Below are 11,539 nucleotides of genomic sequence, written 5' to 3' on the forward strand. Positions count from 1 at the left end.
ATTTTTTATAAATTTATAATATAATTATAAAAAATGGTTTAATTATAATTATCATTGTTTTAATTTAAATTACTAATTTTGAAATCAACATTTGTATCATTTTTTTTAATAATATATATTTGTTAATTAAAAAGAAAAAAAAATAATAACTTTAACAATTGCCAAACACTTTTTTGATAAATATATAACATTGATTATTATTTTTATCAAATTAGTAGTTTGATTGATTATTAAAAACAAAAAATTGTTATTTCTTGTTTATTTTAACAATTTAAAAACATTTTGACGTTTTATAACACAACTTTATTTATATATAGTCAGTCTAAAAACGTTGTCCGGGCATTTTTGGACCATCAAAACTGAAATATTTCGGGAAACGGTTCAAAACATTTCAAAAACATTATTTCATAATTTTTACCAAAATTTAAACGTTTTTTAATTCCCAATTTTTAAACTTATTTTGTGTAAATTTATGTCAAATGGACAACGTTTTACAAGCAGCCAACATTTTAGACAGACTTTAATCAATTTTATCATTTACAAAATGTTTGATAATTTTTAATTTATGAAATTGAACATGGGACCTACATTGACCACCACCACCTCTTAAAATAGATTTATTTTTTCTATTTCGAATCATATTCAAATTAAAATTATAGTAAATAGGAAAATGGGAAGATATTAGGTCTGGTTCCCGAATTCAAGAAATGCCGAAAATTCACCTCGAGTCAGTGGAAACCAAGTGAGACGGAGCATTGAAAAGAAGGCTCATAAAGACGCACTCAAACAGTCTGTTTGTGCACCGTTTCACCCACTTTCCAAGTCCTCCCTTGGCGCGGATCCCCCCTGACCCCCCCCCCGCAAGCGGGGGGGGGGGGGGAAGGGTAAACCACATCCGCGTCCACACAGTACGGACAAGGAAAGTGGGCGATATGAAAATGCACAAACAGTAGCTGAAAAATGGACTTCCTTCAAAAAACACTCGCGGCAAATATTTTTTGGTAAACGGGGTGAGGGTGAGAAAGGATGGTCTTATTATTCAATGCTGTAAGACTTTAAATTTGATTATTGTATGTTATCAATATTTTCATATTTATATTTTTGAATGTAAAAAGAAGAATTTTGGCAACAAATATAAAGATTATAATCTTTAATAATTAAAAAGAAATAAAATAAATATATAACATACAAAAATAACTTTAAAATTTTTCGACTTAAAATATATTATCAAATATTTTTTATTTGTTTTTATTGATTTCAATTTGAAAATCGACAAACAAAATATAGAATCAAAAAATTTAATATCTATGCTTTCAAAAAAAACGAAAAACTTTTAAAATTAAGTTTGTTTTGAAAATGTGGAAGATAATATTCATTGTGATCATTAATACAACGAATGGATATTCATGTGATTCTCTCCGGCAGGGGTGAGCAATATTAATTGGTTTGTATTTTCAAATTGTAATGTCACAACCCGTCTGTATGCTTATCTCAAATTTTAAATTTGAATCTTCTTTGTATTTATATAACGAAATTGTTATTCCCCCAAATGTCATTTTTATTCATATGAAAATATATTGGCAAAACACCAAAATTCTTACAATTGTTTTAAATTCTCATTTGGTTTGTATTACAAATTTTTATGTGAACATAACATTAATTATTTAATCGAAAGCAAATATACTTGTTTTTCAAAATGCTACTACGTTTGGTAGAATGTCAATTGCTGGAAATCTTAAATTAATTAATCATGAATTGAATAATCCACAAATTATAATGTGGAACTCAACTTATCTTCATCTCCATTATAATTACACATATAGACCAAATTTTGAAATTCTTAATCCAACAGGTAACTTGAAATGTTTTGACACAATATCACTTTATGACAAGTCAAACATTGACACATCATCTGATTTAAATCATATCCACTCTTACATGTTTAACTATTCATACAATTTCACAGATGGTAAGGGCTATTTAATATCAAACAAAAAGTTGTTGAGATTTTTCCCAAATAATATCCTACTTAACAAAGATGTTATTTGCACTTTAAAGAAAATATATTATACACCAAACTCACCAACTAACATGGAGGGCGCTTTTGATTATCCACATTGTCCTTGTAATGACGATGTTGATGTGAATTGTGAACTTAAATTTACAAATGAAGTTGGCGAATTCAATATGCTCAGTAATACACTAAAAAATACCGAATTGTTAGTTGAAAGAAATATTACAATAAGTAACTTAAAAAAATGTTAAACAAGTCACAATTTTGGATGATGTAAAGTTGTCAATTATAACACAATCTTATGATATAGCGTTATTATTTTCTTTTGGAAATGTAACACTCGATCAATCTATATTTATTAATGGGATTTTCTTTTATTCAACTTTGTTGAAAATGCTGACATGCCAAAATAACTTAATTTACAATATTGTGATCAACAGAAATGCAACCAAATTAAACATTGACTGCACTGGAAATATTAAATCACTTGGTTTATATGAAAACACAGACGTTAAAATTTTAAAGAATGTAATTATAAATCAAATAGATCAAATTGATTTTAGTGAAAATGGAAAGAGTTTTGTATTTTTGGAAAATTCAAGCAACAACAAGGTTCTAAGCAATTGTTATCTCGTTGAAGTAATTCAAAGTAAAATAATATGTGTAGTATGTCATGATAAATATCGACTTGTTGACGGTGCTTGTCTTCCTGTTGATAACAATTGTGAGACACACAACAAAAACAACATTTGTGTATTGTGTAAAATTGGGTTTGTTTTAAATGAAAGGCATGAATGTTTATCTTCTGGACTTTGTTTGCGTGGCACTTCAACAAATTGTTACAAATGTTAAGACAATTACATCAGACACGAAAATGTATGTGTTTTTAACGAAAGATGTCGACACAGTGACGGGAGTAATTGTATTAGTTGTCTCAGTGGTAATTTATACGACAAATGTCGAAATTGTATATCAAACTGTTTTATTTGTAATAACGAAAAATGTATTATTTGCAATAACAAATTTGTTTTGAATAATGGAAGTGCATGTGTTAAAGAAATAGTAGGGGCTTCATATGGAATTTCAACAGTTTGGTGTAATAATGAGTTTTACAACAACAATGGTGTTTGTAACAATTGTTCTTTAGAATTTGAACATTCAATAATGTGTGATAAAAGAAATGAGACTTTTTGTGAAATGAATTATATTGTTTCTAAAGAGAGAAAATGCATTTCATCAGTTTGTAAAAACGAGACATCAACGAACAAAATAGAATTTGTACTTTAATGATAGACAAATGTATGTTCATTGTAAAGAATAAATGTGTTGAATGTGAAAACGACTATATTTTTAATGAAAACAAAACTTGTGTAAATGTAATTAACAACACAGTGTCAATGATTGGTTGTGCTTTATATTTAAAATCTGTGTGTATTTCATGTGAAGTAGGTTATTATCTGGCACGTGGAAATTGTTATTCATGTTCAGAGAATTGCACAAGTTGCATTGAAAACGATACACGATGTTTATCTTGGGTTTAGGAAAACTGGCCTCAGTGAAAACTGGCCACAATATTTAATAAAAGTTCAATAACAATTCAACGTTTTATTCAAAAACAAAACCAATATAAAAATAAATTTGTATTATTTTTTTGGCTCTTTTAAGTTCCTTGAATATTTTGCTTTTTCTTAATGGTCTGGATCCTTCTCTTGTTTTCTTTTTGTGGATAGGTTTTGTTTTTTTCAGTTGTTGAAGTACATTCATCTTCGTTTATAACATATTTTACTGCGCTTTTTTCTTCGAAATCTATTTCAACAACTTTTTCCAAATTGTGTTCGGCTTTATTATCCATGTTTGCTTCAGCTTCGAGCCTTTCTACAAGGTCATTTTCTCTTAATGTTTCTTCAATAAGAGTATTAATATCACAATCGAGAAGTGTATGCATTTTCGAAGCGCCAATAATAACAGATACTTTTTCAAGAAACTCAAGTCGATCCATTCCATTCATCAATTCAGTTGTCAGTTGTTTTATTGTTATGTTTTTCATTGCAACAACACGCTTTTTCCTTGTTAATTGCAAATTTGTCATCAACGAAGAAAAATGAATGTCAACACGTTTTATATATTCTTTTAAATAGTCAACAAATTTGTGTATATTAGGTGTTTTTGTTAATACTAACCTATTTAAAGAACTGTGAAAACTTTCTGCATTATTGTTTGTTCGTTCTTCAATACCAAATAAACACCAATTGTCAACTTTAAAAACGCCGTTTATGTAATAATTTTCAAAGTGTTTATAAATAACACAAATGTCGGCGTCATCTTTATAAATTTCTTTTAATTCATAAAATGTTGTGTATTTCATACTAACCGGCATAAACGGTAAAGACATCAATTTTCTGATTGCACTTTTAAACTCGTCTCCATTTTTATAACGGTGTTTAAATCCACAATAAGAAACTTTCCGAAATATATTCTGGCAATAATGAAAGTGACAACACTTTACTTTGACTTGTTTAGGAAACAAATTCTTAATAAAACACAACTCAAAATCTCCCATAACAATCATTTCTCTGTTAAAAAATCACTACCAACACCATTTCAGAGAATCTAAAAAGTTATAATACACTTCAGACTTTTCCTTTAAGACACCCAAAAACAATCGGAAAACATTCACAACTGACAAGCCCGTGTATAGTATATAATTGATAAAAAAGAGCTATTTGTTATTGTATTATATTATTATAATAAATTTAATTAAACAAACACGGACATGATCTAAATGTGCCATCAAAAAATAAAACTGGAGAAGTTTTTAACAACTCAACATAATCTTGTTTTCCAAAAATTATCATATCATCATCTTGATATAATACAATTTCTTTTTCTATTTCGGAAAATTCTATGTCTTGTGTTTTGGTTACAGAGTATGGCTGTCTTTCCTTTCTGACTTGTTTTTCACAGACAGAAATTCTTCGAGTTGTTCCTTGAATGTATTGCTCTACTACTATTTGTTTTGTTGTTTTGTTTTTGGAATCTTCTTTTTTAACCGCTTCTTTTAAACGTATTCGAAACAAATCATTTAAATAATCGACATAATCATGTGTGTAAATGCATCATTTAAAAAGGTGTATTTATAATTTCCACTCTCAATTTTAACCAGTTCGATTTTAACTTTACAACCTTTGTGAGAACATTTAAATTTTATTTGATCCTTTTTTTCGGGTTTGAATTTGCAGCCATTTTTGTATGGCATCTGATAGCCTCTTTGACTTTCAAGAAAAGCAATTTTTGTATTTCTTCCATTTATTTATTTTTCAGTTTATCGTTTTTATTTGAAAAAACAAATGAGAAAAAAGTTGAATTGTTATTGAACTTTTATTGAATAATGTGGCCAGTTTTCCTCATGGCCAGTTTTCACTGAGGCCAATTATCCGTCTCCCGTTTATCTTGTATATTTGGTTTTTATATGGGAAATAATCACGAATGTTTGCCGAACACCGACTTGTTGGGAAAGTGTGACAAAATATCACAAATTACGGGCGGGTGTTATCAATGTAAAGACGGGTATTATAGAGTTGGTATGGATTGCTTTAAATGTTTTTTTTAATTGCTCAACTTGTAATACGGTAGAAACGTGTTTAACATGTAATTCAACAAATTACAAAACACAAAGTGGAAAGTGTTTACCACAAAACAGTCTTATTGGGTGTATAGTTGATGTTACACAACTTGGATGTGATAAATGTTCAAATGGATATTATACAATCAATTACAACGAGTGTGAAAGACGTGATAACAATTGTTCTACATGCACACAACATGATAAATGTACATCTTGTTTTGAAAACAAAATTATATTTGAAAGTGGTCTATGTTTTGATATTTCATTTGTATCAGAGTGTCTTGATGTTTTAGACTCAAAATGTTTGAAATGTACATTCTGGCATGTACCAAACGAGAATGGTACTTTATGCGACAAGAAGGTGGTTTGGTGGGTAATACTTATTGTAGTGTTGTTTATAATTTGTGTATTGATAGGAGTAATCCTGACAATCATATTTATTGTGAAAATTGTAGAAAAAAGAATTCGACGTATAGCCAATGAGCAAACAACACTTTTTAATATGAAACATTCAAACATTTCTTTTGTTCCTCTTGGAAAAAATCTTGTTGTTAACAAACACCAAATTATGTTTGGTGACACTGAAAATCCTATTGGAGTTGGCGTAGAAAGTCGTGAGTTGATTTGTGTTGGAAACCCATCAAAAAGTCGTTTAAAAATTCAATTTTCTGCAACTGAAAACATTATAAAATATACAATTAGAACAAAACCAAAAGTAATTTCTTTACAAAAAGGAAAAGCAGTTGAATTTGAAATATTCGTTAAACCAAAATGTTCATGCAAAATTGATGACAAAATCATTATTTTTTCAAAAAACTTGGAAGACGGAATTACACAAGACAACCAAATAATTTTGAGGATTTACACTGAAATAACGACACGACTTGACCCGGACGAATTGGTTGAAGACAAGAAATTTGGAGAATATTCTTTTGGAATTGTGTACAAAGAAACTTTTAGAGGAAATTGTGTTGCAATTAAGAAAATGAAGGAATTCAACGAAAATGATTTAGACGAATTTGAAAATGAAATTAAAATGTTGGACAAATTCCGCAGTGAATATACCGTCCATTTTTATGGCGCAGTGTTTATACCAAATAAAGTGTGTATGGTCACTGAGTTTGCACAATTTGGAAGTTTACAAAACTTGATGAAAAACAGAACAAGTAATAATGTTGATATGAAATTACGAACTAAATTTGTATTGGATGCATCAAAAGGGATATTGTATTTCATGAGAATGGGATATTACACAGAGATATCAAACCAGACAATTTTCTGGTATTTTCATTTGATTTAAATGACAAAGCAAATGCTAAATTGACTGATTTTGGATCATCTAGAAATATTAATTTACTAATGACAAACATGACGTTTACGAAAGGTATTGGAACACCAAAATATATGGCGCCTGAAGTTCTTGAACAAGAAAAATACAAAGAACCGGCTGATGTATATTCGTTTGCCATTACAATGTACGAAGTCATGGGGTGGGGTGAAGCGTATTCTGTTGATATTTTTAGATTTCCGTGGACCATTGCAGAGTTTGTGACAGCAGGAAAACGTCTCGAGAATAGAAAAAACATACCAAAAACATTATTCAAAATAATTGAAAAATGTTGGAAACACAATCCAAAAGAACGGGAAACAATTACTCAAGTGGTTGATTTACTTCAACATATTTACGAAATTTAATTTGAGGTGTTTAATGTTTTTTTAATGTGTTTAAAGAATATCCATTTTCATCATTACAACATTTTAATTGATGCCAAAATACATTATGTGATGGTGTAAAAACAACAGCTCTGACATTATAAAGAGTCATTGCAAAATTATTTTAATATTTTAACTAATATTTAGAAATTAATACCATTTAAACAAATCATTTCTCACTGAATTTTTGCTTGTCAATTTGCTCGTTTAGTTTAATAATATAACAATGAGAAATATTAATTTACTACAAAACATGTTATCAATCTTAATAAGTAGATGAAAATGTATTTAATGGACAATACTGTTATAGATATACATTTTTAAATTAAAAAGGGTTTTAAAACTTCAAAGTTTTTTTAAAAGAAAAATATTATAAGTTGATTAATTTTGATAGTATTGATATATTATAAGTGATCACTCGACTTTTAATAATTCAAATGTTAATACCATTAAAATGGTTATCTGCTTGTGATTTTAATATTAAAATTACTAAAATAGGAATAAACACTAATACATTTAATTTAGCCCTATAATTATACATTTAATTAATGTACTATATAATTAAGAATACGTTTTACGAATTCGTATCAAATTAAATTTTTAAAAAGAGTTTGGTTCTAACAACAACAGCAAAGTAAAAAGTTCTTTACTACAACACTTTTACAAATACTGAATATAACTCTTTCTCTTTAATTAAAATATACCAATTGTTGTTTATGTAATGTATTAAAAAATTGTATTTATAAAAAAATGTAATATTATTTAAATGTGACAAATGACCATTAAAAACAATTACTAAACGATAAATCACGACTTGGTTTCTTCAATGATTTTATTGACCAGCTCTTCGCCATATCCGAATTGAGCAAGGTACTTCATTGCTTTTTCCTCAAGCAAAGCCCACTCGACTTTTCTATCAGCATAATACTTTCTCAGTATCACAATTGCAATTGCTGTTGTTACGCATTGTATGTCCACTTTTTCATTCACAAATTTTTTTTGAATTGGTTCAAATTCATCAAAAATAGAGATAACATTTTCAAATCTTCCATCAAATTTTTGTTTGTTGATTAACTGATTATATTTATATTCATTTTTATCGGTATCATCGACGTCTTTTTTGCCTCTTTCTCTTTCCGGTTTATAACGGGAAGATTGGGTTGGCGGTACAAACTCATAAGCTCCTCTAATAATAGTTGGTTTGGATTGATTGTGTTCTATTTGACTGATATCAACTTGTTTTACTGAGTCTGTCTCCACTTTAGTTGACTTGTCTATTGCAACAAAAGTTGTGTATTTAGACAGGACGTTGTATTTTAGTGACAATTTCACACACTTCTCTTTCTCCTCTTTCGACTCCAACACTTTCAATTTCTCAAACGCTTTAAATTGTCCCAAAATGGTGTCTTTAACTCGTACCTTTTCGGTGGACGTCAATGTCACTTTCTTCTCTCCAACATTTCCAGTTAACGTCCCCTCAACTTTTGAGTCACTTGTTGTATCGAAGAACGCAAAAGTCTCTTTATTAAATATCCCAACAACTTCTTCACTCTTCCCTTCTTCAAAAACGCCGTTTGTGAGTGTCACTTTCCCATTTTTGATTGCAGGCAACAAGACCTTGTTGGTAATTTTTGAAAGTTCTCTTCGCAAATTTTTGGTGTCTCTGACTACAACAGAAATGCCACCACCCACATTTCCAATGTCTCTGATTAAGTCTGAGTCGACGCCGTTGCCAAGTCCAATGCAATGGACTATCGCCTTTCCTCTGTTGTCTTCTAAATACTTGAGAATCTCAATCTTTTTATTTTGCCTAACCTGTCCGTCTGTCAGTAAAATGATTTGACTTTTCTGTTCCATCGCACTTTTTAGTGGTTCCAAGATGTTTGTTCCGCCATAGTTGCTTTCAAATTTCTCGATAGCTTTCGACGCAAAGTCAAAAGAAGTCTCGTCGTATTTTTTGAGACCAGAAAACAGCGAGTCAAATTGTGACCCAAATGAAATGATGTCAAATGTGCTGTCTGTTGGAAGTTGTCTCAAAAAGAGTTGTAAAGCACTCTTGAGAGACTCAATTCCTTTCCCACACATACTCCCAGATCAATCACATATAAAGATCACATCAACTGGTCCAACCTTCTCGTCACTCATAAATACAGACAAGCCAGTCTTCTCCTCGAGGTCTTCATCCTCAGTTATGTAAATCCCATTTCCAATTTTACCGAGTTGTATCGATGTGATCTCACCCAACTTCTTTGTAAAAGTGCTTTTGGGTGATGAAATATCGCCAACGTACTCGATCGTAACTTCAGCATCAGTTTCTTCTTTTTTAGTTTCAGTTGATGTAAGAACTAAATTGTCGTCGACAACGGAAAGGCGTGTGACGTATATTATTTTACACTCAGCAGTTTTGGTTGTGTCCAAATTGCCAAGTGAAAGAACGAGAGTGCGATCGTCTGTTTTCTGGATGTCTGAAGTCGAATATCCAGAACTCTTTGCGTCTGCTATTTCTTTCTTAGCAGCTTCAATCTCTTTGAGCGACGAGACCACCTCTTTGTCGTTCACTTTGTATGAATACCCAACTATGGCACTCTGGTTGTCATACTCAAAGCTGGTTGAAAGGTCAATTGGTGTTGGGTTTGTGTTAGTCACAAAGTGTGTTGCTGTCACTCTTGCAAAGCACCCAATCACCTCAATGTTGAAATTGATTTTATAAAACTTGACAAGGGAAGTTTTTTGTTCTGGTAAAGCCAGTTTATTAATAAGTTTGAAGAAAAACAACATCTTTGTTTTTAAAAGATGTTGGAACCTTATATAGTTAGTTATGAAGTTTTTGATTTTTAATAACAAAAAAATATTTGTTAATTGTGAATGATGTTTAGTTAAATTTGTTTTGTATTTTTTGGCATTATAAATATTTATTTAAAAATATAACGATTATAAACATAAACATTACCATTATAAATTAAATAAAATGTTTTGATATGTACAAATCATTTGTATTCTAAATACATGTCAAATAACAATTATTTGATTATTCAAGTTGTACATAATTTTGATAAATATTTAATTTTAACACTTAACTTGCCGAAAACTAAAATTTTATTAGAATAATAACAATATCAAAAAACGCCTTCTTGAGAAAAATAATTAAAAAAGACCAAAAACCCCTTCTTGGCCGAAAAACCGAAAAATGAACCAAAACTTAGTCAAAAATAATAAAAATGAGGACTCAATTACCTAAGATTTGTTTTTGAGGTTTAAAATAGCAACACATTTGTCAAATTAAAGTCAAACCTCTTAAAGCGGAAAGGTATGGTAATTTTTGTTCTCTCAAGAACGGTCATTTTAGACAATCAGACCTTAATCACCACTCTATAGAAAACTTGATTTTTGTTTCAGTCTAAAGTGCTTACTCCTGAAAAAACCCGCTCTTCCGAAGAGCCACTTTTAGAAAATTTTACTGTATCTCAGAACTGCAAATTTGTTTTATTGAATAATAATAATATACCAAATACATGTAAAATAAATCTTGTCGCTTAAAAAGACGTATATAAATAATACGAAAATGAATCATAACAAACTCAATTTAATTTGATTTACGTTGGTATTGACTAGATGAACAGCAAGTTGCTTTTTAATTCGATAATATTTTGTTTTTTATTGAAGATTTAGTTCATGTCATTAAAAATAGATTTTAAATAAAAAACAAAATAATAATTTATTAAAAATGTTATAAATTAATAAGATTAATAAATAAAAAAAAATAAATAAAACAGTTTAGTTAGTTATTTATTTAGTTATTTAATTAACATTATTAAACAATTGTTTACAAAAGTTTCTAAATTTCCAAACATCATTTTTTTATTTGCAAATTTTAAAAATTTCTATAATTTTAGTTTATGTTATTATGATTATACAAAATAATTATTTTATTACGTCTTCACTTTCAAAATTATTTTTATAAAAATTAATATTTCAAATTTTATTTTGAAAACAAAGACAAAAATCAATTTTGTTAAAGAATCAATTTCGGGGTTAATTTTAGTGCGGTTGGCCAGTTTATTAATAATGAACATGAGTAATGTTATGTTTATCATTTAGATGTTGGAGAACAATTAACGTTATAATTATTTTCGTCACATTACAAGTTTTATTTTTGTGTATTTTTATTTCTATACAGTTAGACGAAA

General features: G+C 29.0%; 4 protein-coding genes across 4 annotated transcripts; 3 read left to right on the top strand and 1 right to left on the bottom strand.

Annotated features, from left to right (window-relative positions):
• Window positions 1-1,716: 1,716 nt before the first annotated feature.
• On the top strand, window positions 1,717-2,265 carry EIN_338130 (hypothetical protein; the record flags this gene model as incomplete). The annotated part of the gene is made up of 1 exon (XM_004183472.1): window positions 1,717-2,265. One exon carries the CDS (start codon window positions 1,717-1,719, stop codon window positions 2,263-2,265), a length of 549 nt encoding a protein of 182 aa, XP_004183520.1.
• A 3,942-nt stretch (window positions 2,266-6,207) lies between these two features.
• On the top strand, window positions 6,208-6,939 carry EIN_338140 (protein serine/threonine kinase, putative; the record flags this gene model as incomplete). The annotated part of the gene is made up of 1 exon (XM_004183473.1): window positions 6,208-6,939. The coding sequence occupies one exon, from the start codon at window positions 6,208-6,210 to the stop codon at window positions 6,937-6,939; it is 732 nt and encodes a 243-aa protein (XP_004183521.1).
• Window positions 6,940-6,998: 59 nt separating this feature from the next.
• Window positions 6,999-7,334, top strand: EIN_338150 (protein serine/threonine kinase, putative; the record flags this gene model as incomplete). Its single annotated transcript, XM_004183474.1, has 1 exon — window positions 6,999-7,334. The coding sequence occupies one exon, from the start codon at window positions 6,999-7,001 to the stop codon at window positions 7,332-7,334; it is 336 nt and encodes a 111-aa protein (XP_004183522.1).
• An 825-nt stretch (window positions 7,335-8,159) lies between these two features.
• Window positions 8,160-10,130, bottom strand: EIN_338160 (hypothetical protein; the record flags this gene model as incomplete). Its single annotated transcript, XM_004183475.1, has 2 exons — window positions 8,160-9,438; window positions 9,508-10,130. 2 exons carry the CDS (start codon window positions 10,128-10,130, stop codon window positions 8,160-8,162), a joined length of 1,902 nt encoding a protein of 633 aa, XP_004183523.1.
• Window positions 10,131-11,539: the final 1,409 nt, after the last annotated feature.

This window comes from Entamoeba invadens (assembly GCF_000330505.1).
Source record: "Entamoeba invadens IP1 unplaced genomic scaffold scaff_1105074726289, whole genome shotgun sequence".
NCBI classification, from domain to species: domain Eukaryota; phylum Evosea; order Mastigamoebida; family Endamoebidae; genus Entamoeba; species Entamoeba invadens.